Source organism: Diorhabda sublineata, chromosome 3 (genome assembly GCF_026230105.1).
Source record: "Diorhabda sublineata isolate icDioSubl1.1 chromosome 3, icDioSubl1.1, whole genome shotgun sequence".
Lineage (NCBI taxonomy): Eukaryota > Metazoa > Arthropoda > Insecta > Coleoptera > Chrysomelidae > Diorhabda > Diorhabda sublineata.
This window is the reverse complement of record NC_079476.1, coordinates 14,849,852-14,871,655: the sequence shown is the minus strand read 5'-3', so window position 1 is coordinate 14,871,655 and position 21,804 is coordinate 14,849,852. Positions and strand designations below refer to the sequence as shown.

Below are 21,804 nucleotides of genomic sequence, written 5' to 3'. Positions count from 1 at the left end.
ATATATCACTCCTTTAGAAACTACTCAACTTCAAAATATTCTCCTCTGTATATGAGCTGATATCGTGATATTTTAAACACGTTATTAATTTCGTTAGTAATCAACTTTGGACTCTTCGTATTCTCTTACCTAGAATGTAAAGAGAAAATATGTGATTATAAATCGAAATAGGCGCACATTTTTTGTTAGTAAAAATTCGAGTTTGATAAACAAAAATATTTAGTTACTTGATTACGCCCAGTAGTTTATTGTTTTGTTGGAAATTTAAGGAAACAATATTTCAAAAATGTACCTACATATATGGAGGTGTGGTAATTCAGAAAAGAGATGTATAAAATAGGTTTTCGTCAAACTTTTTTTTCAATTCTGACTCTGCTACAATTTTTATGAAATTTACTCATTTAACTGGATTTTTTAGGAATAAATTCAACATAGATTTGCACATTTTTTCATTTGGATTTGTATATTGAAAAATAAACTTTGGTATTTCATTGCAATAACTCGAAAATCACATTTATTAATTTGGCAGAGATTTTTTTAAAATTGAACTTGAAACCAAGTCTCTGCCAACTACTTTATGAACTTGATATTTGTGGGACTATGGCAATCCACCATACCAAATACACCAAAGTGTATTTAAATATTTGTTCAGAACTTTCGAATACGTATTTATTATCGACGACTGAAACTATTGTCAAAGTTCAATGTAAGAATATGTACAATATATGAAAGTATATCAATATTCAAATTTACTCACATTAATCAATCGATAATTGTAGTGTCTTCAAATTATTAATTTCATGAGACTCAAAATACAACATTCAAAATGACACTTGATATAAATATGGAGTTTATTGATCCTTGTTTCTATTGTTATTTTTGTTTGTTTTTAAACATCTTGACACAGGTAAAAATTATGACATTTCGACCTATTTCGGCATTTATCAAAATATAAATAACATAAAATCTCTTTTAAACACAGTCAATAATTTTTCCTCGGTTGTTATATCTCAAATTAATATGATATCATAATAAAATTGAATTATTCGTAGTTGCGTTAAAATTTATAAAGAAGAACTTTAAATTTTATACTCATTCCTTAGGTCTTTTTTTTATCCGTTACAGATTTATGTGTGTGTAACATTTTTAAAAATTCTCGTTTTTTTCAAGAATTTTTGGATTTTTATAATTGAATATATTTGATATTTCATAGTTTGTTAATGCAGTTTTATTACTTTTTTCATTGCATTGATGACTTTTCAACCTATTTTCTATATAGTGAGATGTCTGCCTTCTGTAACAATCATAACAAGGTACTTAATATATGCTTTTACTTCTTTTATTCTTTGGCGTTTTAGATTTTAGTTTAGTGAAATAATTGGATAATTTATTATGTCCTTTATGACTCATATCAGTATCATATTATTTATTGAAATAATTCGATAATTCTAGGGAAAGTTGGGAAAGATGAATGCTTTGCGCTCCTAAGTTTAATTTCTGTTTGGTTCCTTGATTTATTGTAATATTTTTTATCTCTTTCTGGAAAATATGTTGTGGACTATGTTGCTCTATACTATTTTGTTCTGATGATGTATGAATTTTATTTATTTGTTCATTTTCAATTGTAAATAGAACTTTTTTATGATAAGAATTGAATTTTCAATTTATGTTTTCAATTCTATTTTTTATAACATAATTGAGAAAGAATTAAATATTTATGATACACTCGCTTACAACAGTTTCCTCAAGATCTTCCATTACAAAATTGTGCTTAAGATCTCAAAATAATGAGCACTACAAGGCTGAGGATGGGTGAAATATTACACTTAGTATATTGATCAAAAACTATACTTCAACGACTTTTGTGATAAATTTTTAATAGCATGAGATATTTTATTTCGTTGCCCTTTGTATTGTTTCCCAGTTGCAGTTCTAAAATAAATCAATGTAAAGAGAGCCTATAATTTGATCTAATTTCTTACAATATATTTTAATGTTTGCTCCGTGGCCCCAAGTTGGGTGCCAATGAATTGTAATGTTCGACGATTTCTATTAATTGATTGAAAAGAAGAAGAGAAAACGTTGGGCGCCAATCGTAACGTATTATCGTACACTATATGAAATAAAAAAAATAATGAGGGTAGATTAAGTTTGAATTTTTGGAACCTTTGGTGATATTCATAATGAACACACTGTTTACACTTCCACTTACAATTAAATGTTTACAAGTGTACCTATATTTGATTGATGGATACTAAACAACGATACCTTACAACGTTAGTTTCTAAAAAAAAAAGCCTATCTAGGTTATGTTCAATTGCACTACTTTAATCTGAAAGTGAAGAATGTTTATATTTACGGAGTCTCCTTGACAATTCAGACCAATATTTTACCCTCTACATGTTTCAGGACTTTACTTGTCTTTCATTAACTCGTACTTCATATTTTTATCTTTGGGTTACTATTCACACCGAATTTATTTATTTTTGGTTACTCGTAACTGACTCTTGGTCCGTAATTTGTTTAATCCTTTTTGTAACTTTTATTTTTAATCTCTGGTCATTTCTCACACTTCTGGAATTTTTTCTATTTACTTTTGGTAACTAAAACCTTTTTTTGCCATATGGCGATGCTTTGTTCAATACACTGTTTAAAATATTATTGATTACATAGGGTGTCTTGTATAAGAACCGACACAGAACAGAAATCCAAAATATCACGATTAGAGTCAATTTACCTCTGTGAAATTTTTTGTTAAGTCACCTTTAATTAACTCTTCAGAATGGTCTAGTCGCCTTCTACTCATCTTTACTCAATGCTCTCAATAGTCTCATACATACCAAATCTCGTATTTTTAAGTTAAAGACAAATAATTCGATTTTTTTCAAATTATGGGCCCTATTTTGAGACCCTATTTCTGTGTCGGTTCTTATGCGTGACATTCTGTATAATTCATTATAAAATTAGCGAGTAGAATTTATCATAGTTATGACGTATAAATAAGCAATTAAAGACTTGGCGACGTTATTTTTTTCGGTGGATCAAACAATATCTAAAAATCGCAAATCAATTTGATCCTCAACGTAACTTAAGAAATTATTTTCACAAGCCCTATCTTTAAAATACCTTGAAGCAGTTGTTTATGGTTAGAGTGAACAAAAGTAATATTTTCCTGAAGAAATCATAGAAATGGCAAATATGGCAACATTAGAATTGTTTTCAGAAAAATCCAAAGAAAAATATCCAAAAGAAAATGAAATTCATGAAATAGCGGAACCAGAATAAAACTCACAGCTTTATAGAACGCGTGCTATTAACTTATTTTGAAGAGAGGTCTAAGAAATTCAAGTCGTCCATACTATGGTCCAGCTATTCTAAACTAAAAGCAAAAAAACAACTTTCGTTATAAATGATAATGTACATTTGAGTGAATACGCCAAATTCATAACATTTATGAAACGAAAATCGGTTGGGTACAAACCTAAAAGATCTAATAAATTCTCGAGAGAGGAAATAAACAAGTTTATATTGAATGGTCCAGACGACAAATATTTAATGTTTGAGTTGAAAATTTTGGAAATTGGATAAGTTTTTCATTACTTTAATTATTCATTCGTTGGTTACATTAATACTGGAAATAGCTGGATATTGTCGAAGAGAAGAGTTGTATAACATGAAAATTGATATAAAGTTAGAGTTTCTAGTCATCAGGATACCAGATTGTTGGTATAAACAATATAAATTCTACTTCTGATTACGAGTATATATCAAAGTTCTCCGCATCCAGGTGAAGACATTCTTCAATTAAAACATTGGAGGAAGGAAATCCACTGCTGTTGCCGAAGGTGAGCAATTCTCTCACCATATAAATAAATTATGCTTCACGAATCTTACAAGAAACTGATAATAACAATTTCTTGAACCAAACTTTCACATCATATGAGAATCAAGAAACCAATTTCACTGTTGCAAATATTCTCCACTTAAATGAAGCTTTATCTGGTATTAAAACAGACACAACCGTGATTGTATCAAAAATTTACATACGTCAACCCAGAATTGCCTTATCAATATTCACATTACCAAGTTAAACAAAAATATATCATTTATTTCTTAGTTTTTCTAAATATCTTTGTCTACAATTAACTTTCAATTCAATCATTATGCGTTCGTTATTAATTGTAATTTACTCAAATTTCTATTTGAATTTAATCCTTAAAAAACCACTCGAGCTACTCTTTCATGGTTTGTCGTAGATAACCTCTCGTTACTTATGTGATATTGTAATTAATTACTTATAAATTGCAAGTCAAAACAACGATTTTTGATTTGTTTGTCACTGCGAATGTCAATGTCGTTTCAATATCTCTCGTTAGCGTTTCGATTTTATGAACGCACTTGTATAATCATACGTCAAAGCTGTCAAATCTGTCTATAAAGTACAAATTCAATTTGGTGAGATTTTCTACGCTAATTATGGAAGATTTTTTCTACGATGATGATGAGGAATACGGAGACTACGGTCTTGAATATTCTGAAGAGAGTACTTCAGAACCTGATGTGGATTTAGAAAATCAATATTATATAGCTAAAAGTCTCAAAGGGGACGAAACACTTGAAAGCTCTGTTCTAGCATTCCAAAAAGTTCTAGATTTACAAGGAGAACATAAAGGAGAATGGGGGTTCAAAGCCTTGAAGCAATTAGTAAAAATAAATTTTCAACTGAAAAATTACGACGAAACTATGAAAAAATATAAAGAATTATTAGGTACGTATTTGAAATAGTATAATTTATCTATTCGAAATTGGCACACAATAAAATCAAATTTTAAATCAGTGATTTAATCATTGATGATGGAAAGTTATTTACTTTCCTAAATACTAGACTCTGTCTGCCACTAGTAAAATTTGAGTTAATTGTTTTTGGAAGGGATAACAGCTCGGTCTGCGCATGTTCGCTTTTGAGTTATGATGTGTGATGTCGTGTTTCATTATGATTATGGAAGGCAGCAAAGAATAATGTTTCTTGCTACTAAAGCATGTTGAAGGCAAGAAATATTTTTGAGTTTTAAATTTGTCGCTAGATGGCTAGTTTGATCGGTTGAAAATATATAGTGTTGATAATTGGTTATAAACTCCGATTGAGAAGTGAATTTTATTTTGTACATATTATAATAATAGATACTCAATATTTTCTTGAACGGCTTTTGTTGGCTTTTGACGTAAAAAGTCATTAACTCTATGCGCATGTCCTCAGTTATTCTCACTGCAAACATCTTCCTTCACTACACTCATTGAACAAAAAGCAGTTAAGGCAGTGGATTATTAAGAACAAACCTGTTCCAAAAGAGGCAAAGGCGGTATCATCGGCCGGAAAAGTGATGGTGACCGTTTTTTGGGTTGTTCATGGGATTGCGGTCATAAATTATCTTCAGAAAAGTAGAATAATAACAGAAAAGTATTACGTGTAATTGCTTGATAACTTTATAGAAAAATAGACTGCTTTTCCATCAGGGTAACGCACCTTCTCATAAGACGGCTAAAATTCACGAATTGCGCTTCGAATTGGTTGGTCAGCCACAGTATTCACCAAATCTGTAGTATCTCGGTCTTTTATTAGGTCGGAAACTTGTCAGACAACCCTGTATTATTACTCAAATTATACAGAAAGGTTATCAGCAAAAATTGCGAGTAACGATATTCTCCTTATCTAGATAATATGCTAGTATTTACATTTTATTTAAATCTATACATAATAAACACTCTGTTTATGAATAAACAGTAAATAGATAATTACATATTCCAAGTTGATTGATACAGTTTAGTTTTAAAAATATTTATAGAAAAAATCGTCGATGAACGTCTTTATAGAGTGTGAGCTAAGAAGCGAAATAATGATGTTCCTAATATTTCTAAATGATACCGTATCTGTTAGGTTTCCACTTAATATTCAGTAAAAGATCTGATTTTCACACAATGGTACTTCAGCTCATCACGTGGACGTTATAGACAAAAAAGAAGTTTCCTGGAAGTTGATTCTGCGAAATGAAAGAATTCGGAGTCACATTTCAGTATCAATATGGATCTTGCAGAGCAGGGCTTGGTGATCAAATACTTGTGTTTAAATAAATTGACCTAAACACATATTGACGATATGGTGGATACATTAGAAGGATCTGCTGTATTATATCTTGTAAAAAAGGGCTTATCGTGCCAATACTAAGGTGACTTACGCAAAGGTGAGCAGGAGAACGCACCCAGTTACAGGTCATCCCTTGCAACGGCCACAATATGTCAAGTTAGCACCAAATTAGATGAGAATCAGCAAGATTATCTAGATTTCTTCCCTTCTAGCTGTTTCCAATAGTCAAAGAGCACTTGCGTCGTGAACAACTATCTTCAGATAATAAGATCATATGTATAGTAAATAAGAAAGATCGCGAACTCAAAACAAATATGTATCATTGCAATCTATTATGCATACTTTCACGATAGAAACCAGTTGAAACGTGCATATAGTAGAAGATTGAATTCGAATCACATCTCAGTATCAAGCGTGGGCGTGGTAATTAAATACTCGTGTTTAAAGAAACTGATCCCAACACAAATTTGTGACGATCTGGTGGATACATTAGAGGAATCTGCTGTATTATATCTTGTAAAAGAGGGCCTCAATTACAGGAGCTTATCTTGTCAATACTGAAGGGACTTCGCATAGGTGAGCAGGAGAACGCACCCAGTCACAGGTCATCCCTTGCAACGGCCACAATATGTCAAGTTAGCACCAAATTAGATGAGAATCAGCAAGATTATCTAGATTTTTTCTTTCCTTCAAGCTGTTTCCCATACTCAAAGAGCACTTGCCTCGTGAACAATTATCTTCAGATAATGAGATCATATGTGTAGTAAATAAGTGAGTATTGAAAAATTTTTCTTTCGAGGCGCATTAGAAATATTAGATGCTAGAACATCGATGGGAACATTATGTTAAAATTAAGGGATAATGAAAAATAAAGTGGCTCACGTTCAAAGCAAAGATGTCAACCCTTGTATTTCATAAGAAAGTTTGCATGTTATTTGGGTTTTGGCAGTCAGAATATACTAGCTCTCCGATGGCAAGAATAATTTACTATCGTGTACTAAATTCTTGTAAACGGCTACTGAACGGCTGAATAGGACTCGTAGCTTTGTCGACATTCTTTAAAAAATAGATACAATATTGGTCGGTGATTCTTATTTTTGATCAAGAAATCGCGAAGTGAAACGAAAGAGCTCGTGGATGCTGCCCACTGCAAAAATTGTTTTAACGAATTTCAACTTAGTCGAACGTCGAATTCTAATTAGCTTAGGAGTATAACGTGACAAAATCCACAATTTTGTATTGGCAGATCGCCAACTCAGAAGTGAGAAAGTAGGCATTTTAATAAATCGCGGAGGTCATATTTTGCATGAAATTTGGGCATGAGAAACTTGTCGGTGCGATGGATGTCGCATTTTTTTATGTGCGACCGCGAGACTATTTCAGAACAGTTTAAGCGCCATCCAAAGGATAATCTACATCATTTTATGACAATTGTCGATGCAAAGGTTCCACTGTTATACACTACAGACCAGGAAATAGTCTGAACAGTGGATTTTAACCACCAACCGTGCTTCGAAGATAGCGAATACTATCTACAGGGAAATCACCAACAAAATTCCCCAAGATTCCCAAAGTGTAATTTATTTCAACCACCTGGTAAAGAGGAAAAAGTTCCCAGGCCTGTACCATGTCAAAGTATTGAGCCAATTCGACAACTAAACGAAGAAAATAAACCGCCGCATTCGGCGAAAATTAGCTCTTCCCCCCATCATAACGCATCAGGTCTTCCCCCTGGTAGTGCTTATCAATATTTGGCGACTTCTTGAGGAAGTCATCGTCGCCTACTTCGCACACTTTAGGTAAATGTATTTATCAAAGGGGTTAAAGGAGCTGGAGCAACATTTTCAAAATTTTTGTTTTTCTTTTGTGGGATAAGTGCCCATCAGACCACCCTTGCATTGTATAGAACTCCCTCTTATAATAATAGTTGTAAGTATTGTAATATTTTAGGTTACATCAATGCTGCAGTAACGAAGAACCACGGAGAAAAGGCAATAAACTCCATATTAGACTACACTTCAACTTCGAAAGATATAGAACTTTTACAAAATTTTTACGAAACTACTTTATCAGCCTTAAAAACTGCCAAAAATGACAGATTATGGTTTAAGACAAATACTAAACTTGGCAAGGTTTATTTAGAAATGGGAGAGTTTGCCAAAGTAGCCAGCATTATAAAACAACTGAAGCTCACGTGCAATCCTTATTTACATGAAATTGATCCACATAAAGGTAAAATACATTTATGGCAGGTGACCCAAGTTGCAGCTTGCCTGCCGAGTTGCAGCTCAAATATTCTTCTAGCACGACTTGTACTAGCTATACGTTATTCCATTCTTGTTTTATGTACCTTGTCCGGTTTTTCCGACATTGAGGATCACCTTGGCAAAAGCTTTACGGTCCTCTGCAAAGCGAAAAAGCTCCTTTTCGTGATTCCATAACCAACAATAATTCTCTACCGTAGTCCAATATCAGTACATCCTCTTAACTATTTCTTTGAAGGACAAACTAGCGTAAATCTGTAAATTCGTAACATATCAAACTCACTTAACTTTTGAGAATTTTATCGTCTTTGCAGACTGGGCTTGATAACCAAAAAAAGTAGATTTCCCAAATATATACTACGACAAATGAAACTTGAATCAATTTGAATCAAAAAGTGCAGTAGAATCTTGATAATCCAAATTACCAAAAAAACTCCTATTCGGACTCGTGGGATGTTCGAATTGTAGTGGGCTTGGAAAATAATGCAAGCATCATTTGAACGAAAATATTTGTTGTTCTTCAATTCGATGGCCACGCATGCGACTTGGTCGCGGCGACACGAACAATACGGCCAGATCGCAATGATGTATTGCACTGATTGATATGGAGGGGGCCATGCTTGCGGCTGATTGCGTCATTTTATAAATCTCCCAGGCTTTCGACAAGGTTTTAGTCGACGTACTACTACATAAAATTAGGACAAACCTCCAGAACAACCTTTTACTAATTCCAGAGTTCTACTTGCGTGACAGAAACTTTCCAGTCAAAATCCAAGACTAAATAACAACTTTACATCCAATTATATCAAAGTTTGGGTCGACAGACTACTATACAAAATTAGAACCAACCTCCCGAACAACCTTTTCCTAATTCTAGAGTCCTAGTCCTAGTAATCAACAACAATTTGATAATATAGCAAGTCATCTGGACTTATGGTGTCAATGCATCCAACTGAAATATAGCACTTCTAGAGAGATTTCAGTCAAAAGTACTCAGATTTATTGTATATGCTCCATGGTGTGTACCTAACGACGTTTCTGTTTGTGGCCTTCAAATGAAGTAAATTAAAAAAGAAATATCTCACTTCTCCCAAAAACATTCTCACCGCATTGAAACACATCTCAACGACGGGCTTAATCTCTAATGAGATCTTCCACCCAGGGAAAGCTTCTTCTGTTAACGGAAAGATCACGAGAAAACGTTAAAAGTAGAAAAAATATTTGATTCTGAAGTATTTATGAATGAAATTCAAACACGGCCGCCGCTTCAGAATGTAAAGAGTATTCTAGTATCTTAATATACTGCAATCCTCTCTTCAACTGAAATAGCCATAGCGTCAAATGAAAAGATACTCATTCTAAAGTATAAAAATAACCTTTCATCGTGATTTCTAAGAAAACCAAATAATGCGTGAAAATCTCCACATGTAATTCTCTTCGCGTTAAGTGGATGAATGTTATATTTTCTTTCTCTCTACTTTTTCCGTAAACATTTCGAAACAATGATTCCCAACAGTACATTATCTTCCAAGGCTTTGTACTCAAGTTTCTGTTTTCTGCAAATTTTTATTTTTTGACAGATGTTTTACATAGAGGCTATTTTGGTTGCTTTTGTTCTATGTATTCTAACGAAATTATTTTTACGCAGCTTGTCAAGTTTTACATTATACTATGGTAAATGTGGTAGTGTGTCTAGTTTTTTTATAAAAAATTATAAGGTATATCTATTCCTCAACCACTTTTATAATAATTGTGATGGTTTAACTTCTCTAGTCATGTTGCGTTGCAAAATAGATCATCTTGTTGAGGTGGATCAGTCCCTATAATCCATCTCTACACCTTCTCAATTTCCTCCACAACTTCCGGTTTCCTATCGTTTCTTGCCTGTTTCTAGCTCTTACTCTGCTTAAATTATCTTCAACCTATTTTAACCGGCAGCGTCTTTTTCTACTACTGGGAATCCATTGCATTATATTGTATGCTATAGACTTTGTTTCTTCTACCTAAACATGCCTCAGCCACTTAACTCGCTAAACTTTGTTTTTGTTTTTCACATCTTTGCCGCTGAGTTTGTCAGTTATCTTATATCTTCACTGATTTTTACTAGGTCCATTATTGCTCTGATTATCTTTCTTTCCGTTCTTCTCAATTTTTCCTCATCATTTCTTGTTTCAGCTGAATATATAATTACTGCTCTAATCATCATTTGATATATACCGATTTTCGTTCGTTCCTGTTAGTATTAAAGGCTCTATTTATATATTTATATAATTTTTACTTCTATTTCAGTATTCCTCCCTCCTTAATTATTGGTCATAACGCCGAGATAGTTAAACTTTTCTACTTCCATGAACTCATATTCGCTAGCTTGAACTTATCCACCTTAAAACTGCTTTCAAAATCTTATTATTTTTGTTTTTTCTCTTTGATTTACAAACACATTCGCTTTATTTCTGTTACAATCTCTTTTAACATTGTCTACACTATAGATCTTCTTTTGGTTACAAGTTCTCTATCATCAGTTGAGTAGTGTTGCCGATATCTAGTCGCCTTGCCTTTCTCCTTCATAAACTCATCAGATTCTCTTTAGATGCTGACCTTTCTGTCGCTCATAGTCATCTCGATTAATCTTCGCAGTTTTGCATCTACACCTTGTTTTTACAACGCAGGTTTATAAAAATAGACATTATACTTCAAAACGAAATTATGGAGCTCCAAATCACTTTCTTCGTCCTTATAAACGAATTCAATCATTTTTCTTCTTAGAAAGAATACAACGGTTTTATCACAGATCACAGTTGACTTAACACATTTCCGGTCTGACTCTGTCTCAGTTTTTATTCACTTTTTTCACATTTCACTTCACTCTACCACTACACATATTAAAAGCGCTCCTAAGCATAGCGTTCGCTCCACAATGTGTTAAGTTTGTACCGTATGTGCCACGATTGCGCCAAAGTTTTACAACAATTGCTCAACGGTTTCGTCTACTTAATTCAACCTATGTTTCACCAGCCTGATTTCCAATTTATGAATTTTATTGGGCTTTTCAGGAACTCAACTTCTTGAAATATATGCGCTCGAGATTCAGATGTACACGCAACAAAAAAATCACAAACAGCTCAGAGAATTATACGAACGCAGCCTTAAAGTTCGATCCGCCATTCCGCATCCTCTTATCATGAGCGTTATTAGAGAATGCGGTGGGAAAATGCATCTTAAATCAGGAGACTACGAGAAGGTGAATTTACTAGATGTTTCAATAAACTCGCTAAGAAAATAATTTTTTGGGATATGAGATTTAACAGTTAATTTTATTGAGCTCCAATACCTTTAAATTATTTTTCAGAATTGACCAGAGATTTAGTGAGAGTGTTGAAAATGCAATATTAGAAAAAATTTTGGAAATAGGTGTTCGATAGAATTAACAAAACATATTAGAATCGGAAAAAAAGTAAAGTTTAAATCAGTTACGTCAAAGATACCGTCCCGGGGCGGTATCAATAAGGACCGCCATCTCGATGTGTCACAGAAAGGAGAATCATTTTTTTATAGCTTTTAGACTTCATTCGATTCCTCTACGAATTGTTTAAATACTCTTACTCTCAATTCTACGGATGTTTATAAGTAATTTCAAGAACAGCACGTGCCTAGACAAGCGAGAGAGGACAGTATCGCCATATCTTGGAAGCAATCGGAAATATCCTATTATGTATGTCGAGAACAATAGAATCTTCCACGCGTTTCGAGTCTAGACTAGAGCCTTCCTTAACCATATAAATCGAGTGCGTCGGAGCAACGTGAGTCGGTTGAGTCGAGTAATCGAAGCGATACGGTTGGAAAAAGGATTTTAATTGTACTGCGAAGTAATTATTTTGAAGGTATTGTGTATTTGTTTGTGCCATGCGCGTGCGATATCCATAATTGTGTCGAGTTCCATAATTGTTACGATTTTGGCATAATGTCACAAAAACGTAAAGTTGATAGTGAGTGCAGAGTTTTTTAGTCTAAATGAATAGAGGTAGAATTGAGGTAGCTCGTACAACATTTTTTAAAATGAGATCACTCTTCTCTAATGATAATTTGACATTTCAACTCTGGAATAATAATATATAATGCATGGTAGCCGGTTTAGTATCCTCCAGTTGATTATGATGAGTAAAGTTGAAGGTCGTAGACTAATTGGAATGAAACAAGCCTCTTGGCTGAAGAATATTAGAGAATGGACTGGGATAGGAGAGCGAATTCTCGAAGCATAGAATAGAAAAGATATGATGCAACGTCCTCTTTTTTCTATACAACAGTAAATTTCGATAGCTGGAGTCAATACATTTATAGGAAATGGACCTTATTACCATGAGTATAAAAATTGTCTAAGAAAACAATGAATTCGAATTAAAACTATATAACGATACTGATTACATCAGACCAAATTTTTACAATTTTAAAATTTTTTTTTCAAGGCTTATACGGATTTTTTCGAAGCTTTCAAAAATTACGACGAAGCCGGTAATCCACGCAGAATAAATTGCCTGAAATATTTAATTCTTACCAGCATGTTACTAACGTCCGCTATAAATCCATTCGATTCTCAAGAAGCGAAACCTTATAAAAACGAGCCGGAAGTAAAGACAATGACAGATTTAATATCTGCTTTCCAAAATAATGACATGAAGGCGTTTGAGAAGATATTTCAGGTAATTACCTTTTATTTTATAAACGAATATTTTCACCTATTTTATTATTTACGATAATTAAAGAACTGAGATAAATAAACAATTCAATTAATCTCATGTCAAATATTGAAAAAATAGCATTGGGATTAGTTAAGCTATAACACTTTAGAAGTAGGTCTCAGCAGACAGAGCAGAAACCAGTAAATGTTAAATGTCGATAAATATAGTTCCTAATATTCTTTCTATATGGTGTATTAATTAAGAACAATTCTATTCCCCCGATTTTCTAAAATAGCTTTTAAATATCTAAAATTTGCCCTTCCTAATGTTGAGACTGGATCCGCTCCTGTGTTATACTGACATGCGCTCCGTTTCTACTCGTCAAAGAATGCAAAATGTCGGAAGAGAATATTAATCTTCATAGTACCTCAGTTAAGGCGGCTACAGACGGAAAAGACACTAATTCTGTGCGGGCATCAAAACAAATTCCTCCCCAAAACATGATAGACCCTCCTTGGAACGGCTCCTTGGGAATGATACAAGATTCGCCGTCTTCGAATTTGATTACGTCCATCTGGACCTTTTAGACTGATTCTTGTCTCATCAGTAAATAAAACTTAAACATTAAAATATCCATAAAATTAAAATTTTAAAAAACCACAGAAACAGTTATTGGCTGATAAAAAATTTCACTACATTTTATCGCTAACATTTAAGATACTTTAACTTTTTGTGATAGAATAAAAAAGAAACACAAAAGATTAACATTTTAGGTTTTGATATTGAAATAAAGGGTGGTGCGTTATTTATGGCCACGAGTTTATATTAAGTAAAAGATCGTGTGTCCTCTACTAAAAGGAAATGTTTGAAATGGCTATTTATTTTCGAAGTAAACTTGTATATTGAAAAAAAATGTCTTTTCAAGGGTCTCCATGGCAGGGTCAGTTGAAGCAGAGCCTAGGATCAAATGAAGCAAAATATAATAAATTATCAAGTTTTATTAATCATTTGATAACTTTTAACAACTTTTATCAATAATCAGGTCTTTGAAAATATTTTCAATCAGCCTTCAAACGTTTATAGTTAGTGAAAGCATTGTATAAAGAATAGGATAGTAGAACAGTGGCAATGTTAAAACCATTTGAGGTAATTTTGCACGCCGTCTAGTTACTTTTACGTTCGTTCTTCATAAAAATGACCCGTAGCTTATCTTCGAAATTCGAACCGACAGTACATTGTTGCCGATTTTACTTTTTATTACGACAGTGACACAAATTACCTATTCTTACAAATAGAAACCTTTACAATAGATAGGACGTATTTTGAAATATCATGTTACTAATAATGTTAATACATTTATTCATCTCGAGCCGAAAATCTCAGTACTAATTATTTGTCACTAATTTCAATGTGTAAAAAAAAGATTTTTGTAATGAATTCGTGTAGCACTAGCAAAGGAAACAAATAATTTTTCATTAATCTGTTAATCACTTAAATTTGGGATAGAAAGAAGGATCCTTGCACAAAGGTATATAAAATATATACCTATCCTTTGGTGACTGAAATACTATGAATTTGCGATTTCGGAATCTCGGTCATGAATGTATTTTAGAAACATTTATATTTTTATGATATTTTGAAGAGGCGAAAAAATAAGTCCTGGCTATTTTGTATATTTTTTTTTAACTTTCAGTTGATTTATGTGATTTATCCATTTTCCCCTTTCTTCCTGGGAAAAATATTTTTGATTTTGTTCTGCTATATATTTGATAAAAACAAAAAGAATAAATAAAGTTTTAACTATACTAATATTTTAAACGTAACAGGATGAAATATACTAAATGTATCATAATACAGTATCGTACTAATAATTCAATTAATGACATTGTAGAATTCTGCAATTGTGCAATATGTCCTTTCTTGAAGAAATACCGTCGTCGATATTCGGAACTTACTAAATCTATTTGTTACTTATAATACTGAATATACCTAGATGATAATTTTTTAGCATCCAACAGGTCAGAGGTCGGTTGGACAATAAACATCTTATGGCATTACCTAATGCTTGGACTTTTAGTTAAATTGTAAACAGACGGATTTCAATATAAATAGAGTAGGTTGAGTTAAAATTTTTTTTCAATACAATGTGAAGTTATGAGGTACAATCTGTATAAATTGAAATAAATGAATGTAAATAGAAAAATGTTAGATTTTGGCATAAACGTCAGGAATCACGGATTTTTGCTCTGAGGTAATTGCATCATTCATATTAGATAACTTAATAAAACACTCAAAGTTTTAGTAAATGAATTTATTGGAAAATATTGAACAGAAATATTAAATAAAGTAACAATAATAACTACACTTTTTATGAAATTGTTGATATAAAATGATAATAATTATAGACTAAGAGTTTGGAAAAATTATCAGAAACTACAAGTAGTACGGTCCTGTATATATTCCTTGTGCATTTTACAGCTACAACATTGTTAGTGGGAAATTCGAATGGCCAACAAATTGAGTAAATTTATTGTAATTTTCAAAACTTTTTCAAATTCTCAAAATGTTTATTAAAAAGTATGATAGTGTTGCTTCGGAACATTATTCACATTTTAATATTTTTGTTTTCTGGAAATTATTTTTTTTATAACCAGTACCCGACCCATTTGGTCTATGTGTTATCAAGAAAATATATACAAAGTAGCTCTTAATTTTGACCACAGAAAGAAATGAACAAAATCCACTAAACAACTTGAATCTCCGTTAAGAAGTAAACTGTAAAACTCCAAAAATGTAGTACATGTAGAATCTACTCGCGATGACCTGTAGATATTCTTGGGTCCAGTAATCACATTTACAATTGAAACACCTACTATAAATAAAAACATTGATTATTATTGGTTATTCATTATTCTTTTTGTTGTTGAATATTGGATATGAAACCACAATCCACACAAATATTTCAATATTCACCTTTTATCGAAAATATAATCTATTGTGAATGGACATTGAAAAATGTACGACAATTTTTTGCATGAGTCTTAAGCCATCTTATTATATATAATATTATTGATGTCCTAGTTTTCGAATTTATTCATTAATGTCAGCTAGGGACCAACAATTTTATAAAACATTATTCTTCATAACGGAAGCTGGATCAACGCTACCGAAACGTTGATATAAAAAAGATTGTATTGATTTACCAAAAAAAAAACAAAAAGAATATACCATAAGAAACATACAAAATATATTGGTTGTTCAATTAGGTTATGCTGAATTATTGATAATTTATCATATTTTTAGTTTGTCTAGTTTTTAACTTGATAAAGTTTCACAATATTTGAAAATCTGAGTTCGCAATAATAAATTGAAAATGTATTGCCTATGACTACAACAGATTGCATTTGTTGCATACCACTCGGGAAGAATTTTTTCTATTTTTCCAGCTATTTTCTTTTTCAAATTTAATATTATTTTATTATCTTAAATTTTCCCTATTTTTTTGTCGAAGCTATCATGGTGAAATTTTTCAATAATGTTGTTGGAGTTTTCAATGCACATTTATCATTTAAATAATAATTCTTATAATATATAAGAAGCTCTTGTCCACTGTTTATGTCATCAGAAGCTTCTAAACTGTCTTTACAGTCTTTGCAATTGAAGCGATCTAAACATTTTTTAATTAAATAACCCCTAAAATATACTACAGAACAATTTTCTAGCTTCCCAATGTCATTTGGATGTACCTCGGAAGAAATTGAATTGGTGGATGAATCCGTTTGTTCGGATGATGATTCTTCTTCAAAATTTAATGAAGCAAGTGCTTCATTGTCATCTGTTGGTAAAAGCAGTATATTATCATTATCTTCTAGTTGACTGCCTGCATTAGCACTTCTAGGGGGACTCATTAAATTGGCGACAATATTTATTTTAAATGCAGCTCGAAATGCTTTCACTGTTGGGTTTCTGTTATACCTTCCTTCTGTTATACGATAAACAAAATTGATTTTCAAGTGGATCTTGAATTAGCCTGTGAATAAATAATTGAAACCTTCATTTTTTTGATCACTTGCAAATTGTTTAACGGAGTTAATGGTGAGAAAAAAACCATCAAAGCTATCAGGTCTGGTTAAATTTCCCCTTTTTCCAACTTTGTATAGATTTTCCAATAAATCATATCCTGAGCTTAAAGCTGCTAGCACTTCTGGATCCGTATCGCTCAGAATACGATTACAGGGTTTTGTTGAATATAAACGTGTAATATGCAGGGCATCAAATAAATTGTTCATGGTTAGAACAAAGTTAGCCGTGTTTTAAGCTGTACTTGAAATAAGTTCACCAGTTTCCAAAGATGTCATTATTCATTTTTTCGAAAGAATTCGGATTGATGTGCTTATCAGTCAGTTTCAATAAGGCCTTTCCTGTTTTGCTCCTTTTATCAAAATCATAAACTTTTCGAATGTCAGAAAAACATATGAACTGTCCATTAAATATGAAACTATTGTTCAAAAAATTGTTTCTAGCGCATTTCAACAGATGGGGAGCATTAAAAAACGGATATTTTTTCTCATTATGAAAAAAATAAGGTTGGTTTTTGTTAACCCCCAAATGCTTTATGAGTTTCTGATTGGTAGTTGATAAATCATATACTATGCCTATAGTGTCTAGTTTTGTCTCAGTAAGTTTTTCCAATGCCATGGTAATTATACACCATAAAGAGGCATATGACACCCCACCATTCGATACAAAGTAGGCAATAGGAATTTTCCAGTTGCTATAGATTCCTCTGATCATGTGAACTAGAGCTTCACTGGCAGGAAAAGGCTTTCTTCCAAACTCGCCCAGATCTTCGAAACCCTCAATTAAATCTGTTTTCATGTTGTACTCAAGATTCCTCTTAATAGGCATTACGTCCAACATGAGAAATCATTTCTTAGTGATTTATGACTTAGGTTTGCTAAAACAGCATTAAATGAAATAAGGAACATCAATCTTAACATACATATTTATTGTAATGGTTATGGTAAAATATTTTTTTATGTTCAAAAACTTGAATTTATTTCATTTCAATAACGGGCATAAATGAAATAAATAGTAATACTAGTAGCACCCTTATTTGGAATTTCCCTGATTGTATCATCGTCGGAATGACAGAATTTTCCCGAATTGTGTATTCGGTTAGTTGTGTTTATGTATGAGTTTGAAATATTTCCAAAAATGTTTTATTCTATTCTGTTTGTCTTTACTACAAAGGTGGCTTCTACGTTTAAAGTTAGGTATGATTCAAGTACTTTTGATAAGTTTATAAGATTGAATGGATTTGTAATTTATAGTAAATCATTGTACTCGTTTAATATGCAATGCGACCATAATACAAATAAACTCATTATCAGAAAAAGCTATTGGACGAATCATCTTTTATTTGACCATAATTAAATACCTACTTTTGTTTAGTATTGAACATTTGTAAACAGTCATTTATTCACATTCACTATTTTTTATTCCTTTATGACAAATAATTGTCTTGAGAATAACTCACCCGAGTGTATGATCCATTTTTGACATCTGGTAGGGTCACTCACAGGAAATCGGTACATTTTAATTGTAGGATTTGATCTCTTACTTAGTCCACACCTGAAATAAACACACTTATTTCCAGCCATTCCTAAAATCTTGAAAAGAAGAAATGATTATTTGTTATATAAATACATTTTACTAAGTAGTTCGCTAAATATACAGTTTTTTTCGAAATTGTAAGCTGTAGCTTACAATCTAACGTCTCTTATAATTTGAATATATTAACTAAGAGGGAAGTGATGTATATTAATTGTAATAATATCTACTTACCTTAGAAATGAAATATATATCCAAGTGCAAAGATTCTCAAAAAAAAATCCAAATGCACAACCAACGAAACTCAACAATAACACAACGAACACAATACAATAATAAACTCAAATTGCAACTTTGCTATAGGCACCCAAAATAAGAAACTTTACAACACAGCTTAAGGGTTGACTTATGACCTACAGTAAGAAAAAACGTGCTATAGACGCCAACTCTCCACTGCCATCTTTTGGTGGCGTCCACCTTATCAAATGATATCCTCATAAGGTTAACCAAACTTTATTGTGTTGGAAACTTTAAAAGGGAAAAATATAGGAGGGCTAGTTAACTAAAGTCATGTGAATAAAGTGTAACACAATGGACCAATACACTTCGAGGTTGCCAGTACTACCCTAACCTAACCTGGTAATCAGATGTTGAGGAAGGTAATTTTTAATGATAGTTTGAATCATAAAAAATTTTTCTTTTGTGGTATTGAAAGTACGTTGCGTGATATTTTATACCTCAACCTCATTCTTGTTGCTAAAATTGTATATCAAAATAGTCATCTGACAACTCTTGAACCAACGTTATTTTGTATGGATGGAATTTATTATCACGTAAAATTTTCATTACGGATATTTGCGAAATATCAAGTTCCCTGGATATTTGTCTAGTACTCAAGTGTGGATCGTCTTCTAACAGCACACAAACATCTAAGGATTTATTTTCAGTTGATGCAGTATTTTTGCGTCCTGATTTGTATAAATCTGAACTGAACCAATTAAACTTTTGTAGTAATTTACTGAAAGTAGATCTTGTTATGGGATTTCGGTTAGGACATAAATTATTAAAGATATTACACTTTCTTGTTGACTTCTACGCCATATTCTAATATCATGCAAATATCAATTCGTTCTCTTTCAGATAAACGATCCATTGTTACTTTTAATAAACTTCAACAATAATAATTTGTTATTGTAGCTGTCACAGCCAACTAAATGTATTATTTTAACTTCGGCAGAGATAACGCAAATGTAGCTATAACTCCGAAATTATGGCATTTAGCTATAGAGAACATTAGATGAAAAATAGTAGTATTTCTTAATGATTTTGAAAAGCGAAAAATATCTTTTTGGAATAAAAAAGTTCATTATTTATCCGGAAAACGGAAAGATCTGACAACAACGTGAATACCACCATAATACCGGCGGAATAACAAGACCCTTGTAAATACAACTCACTATGTATATCTTAGTTTTGATAGGATATTTATTTCTTGAACTTTTTGTACTATGACCAGAATTATTTTCCTTAGTAATACATAAAAACTAATAAATTTTATTCAACTAACCATGACAGACGTTTATTAATAACGTTACATTCGCGTAAATAAATGGGTTCAAATTGTCCTGTTTAATATTTAATTAAATTGTGTTTTACAGGAAAACAAAGGTAGTTTAATGGCAGATCCCTTTATCCATGAACATATATCAGACCTATTGAAATTAGTTAGATCCAAAGCTTTACTATCCTTGGTAAAACCGTACCGTTGTATCAAATTGGATTTCATCAGTCAGGAATTGGGTATCAGTATCGAAGAGGTCGAGTCGTTGTTAGTTTATTGTATCCTCGATGAGGCTATAGAAGGACGCATCGACCAAATTAATAAAACTTTGGTTATGAATGTTTCTGGCAGTAATAGTAAATATTTGGCATTGGAAAAACTCACCGAACAAATTGGGAAGTTGACTATGACTATCGGAGACTAAAAAATATTATTTCAATTACCAATTATTGAATTTGGTAAGTCGAGGAACGAGTTTTTGTATTAATCGATATTTTTGAGTTTTGAGTGAGATTTCGTAATTTCAAATGTACAATTTGATTATTTCTTTGAATCCAGTTATTTTAATCGACAATAAATATTTTTCACAAATTTAGAAGGTTTTTTTAATAGAATCCAAACTCCTTGACTATTTTATAGCTCAAAAAATATTGAATATTTCCTCCAAAAAGCTCAAATAGAGAATTGCTTTATTGTCAAAAAATTATTACAATTTGCAGACAAAAGCTTGTAAAAACAAAAACAACTATAAAAATGACTAAATAAAGATAAAACAAATAAAATAAACATTCAAAATACAGAAGAAACCCACAATGAGTAACATAATTATAAGTAATAGTAATAGGTAATAATTAATATATAAGTCGATAGCAAAAATTAAATCAATATGCAGCATGTTCGGAATTAAGTATTATTATTAAGCAGGGTCCACACCATGCCGGGGTAGGCCGGGCGGGCTGACCTGGGCGGCCTAAGCCGCGTTGAAGTAGACGCCCCGGGCGGCTTTGCCGGGTTAGAAAATGCCGGCCCGGGCCGTGCCGTTCCAACCCGCATAAAGTAGGTACAGATCAAAGGAAGCCGAGCCGAACAAAAATATAGAGTGGGGACGAACGGCCCCGAACAGCTTCAGTTACAATTAATCTATAATGTTGAAACTATAATGTAGTTTCGTGCCGGCCCGACTTAGCTCACCCGGGTCGACCCGCCCGGCCTACCGCGGCATAGTATGGACCCTGCTTTAGAATACAAGTCGTTTACAGAGTAGGTGATACTTTCCAGTAAATATGCCCTCAAATTATTGCGGAATGCGAGAAAAGATGATATCGATTTGATTTCAATTGGCTGGTGATGGGGCATTTTTTGCATTGTATAATATTGAAGGTAAAGGTCGTACTCCGCGTTCCTAAGTGGATAGCCGTGCAACGATCTTTCTGCTGTTTAGTCCGAGTAAATACCTATTAACAGCTATTTTTTGTAGTTTGAAGATTTGCTCAAATTGAGTCGCATCACATGTATCCCAGAAGGGAAGAGCATATCGGAGATTCGACT

The 21,804-nt window shown here is 32.4% G+C and overlaps 2 protein-coding genes across 5 annotated transcripts in view; one reads left to right on the top strand and one right to left on the bottom strand.

Moving 5' to 3' along the window:
- Positions 1–21,804, bottom strand: part of LOC130442005 (leucine zipper putative tumor suppressor 2 homolog) — a 301,746-nt gene that overhangs the window by 241,853 nt on the left and 38,089 nt on the right. The window lies entirely within an intron of this gene.
- Positions 4,342–20,680, top strand: LOC130441671 (COP9 signalosome complex subunit 2-like). The gene is made up of 5 exons (XM_056775453.1): positions 4,342–4,768; positions 8,093–8,374; positions 11,460–11,647; positions 12,870–13,103; positions 20,354–20,680. The coding sequence occupies exons 1-5, from the start codon at positions 4,477–4,479 to the stop codon at positions 20,678–20,680; spliced, it is 1,323 nt and encodes a 440-aa protein (XP_056631431.1). The 5' UTR covers positions 4,342–4,476.

Bases quoted from the DNA above. Each gene is read 5' to 3' on its own strand.
- LOC130441671 (XM_056775453.1), top strand. From the start codon at position 4,477: ATGGAAGATTTTTTCTACGATGATGATGAGGAATACGGAGACTACGGT. The intron at 4,769-8,092 runs GTACGTATTTGA...GTAATATTTTAG, and splicing joins AAAATATAAAGAATTATTAG to GTTACATCAATGCTGCAGTA. The intron at 11,648-12,869 runs GTGAATTTACTA...TTTTTTTTCAAG, and splicing joins AATCAGGAGACTACGAGAAG to GCTTATACGGATTTTTTCGA.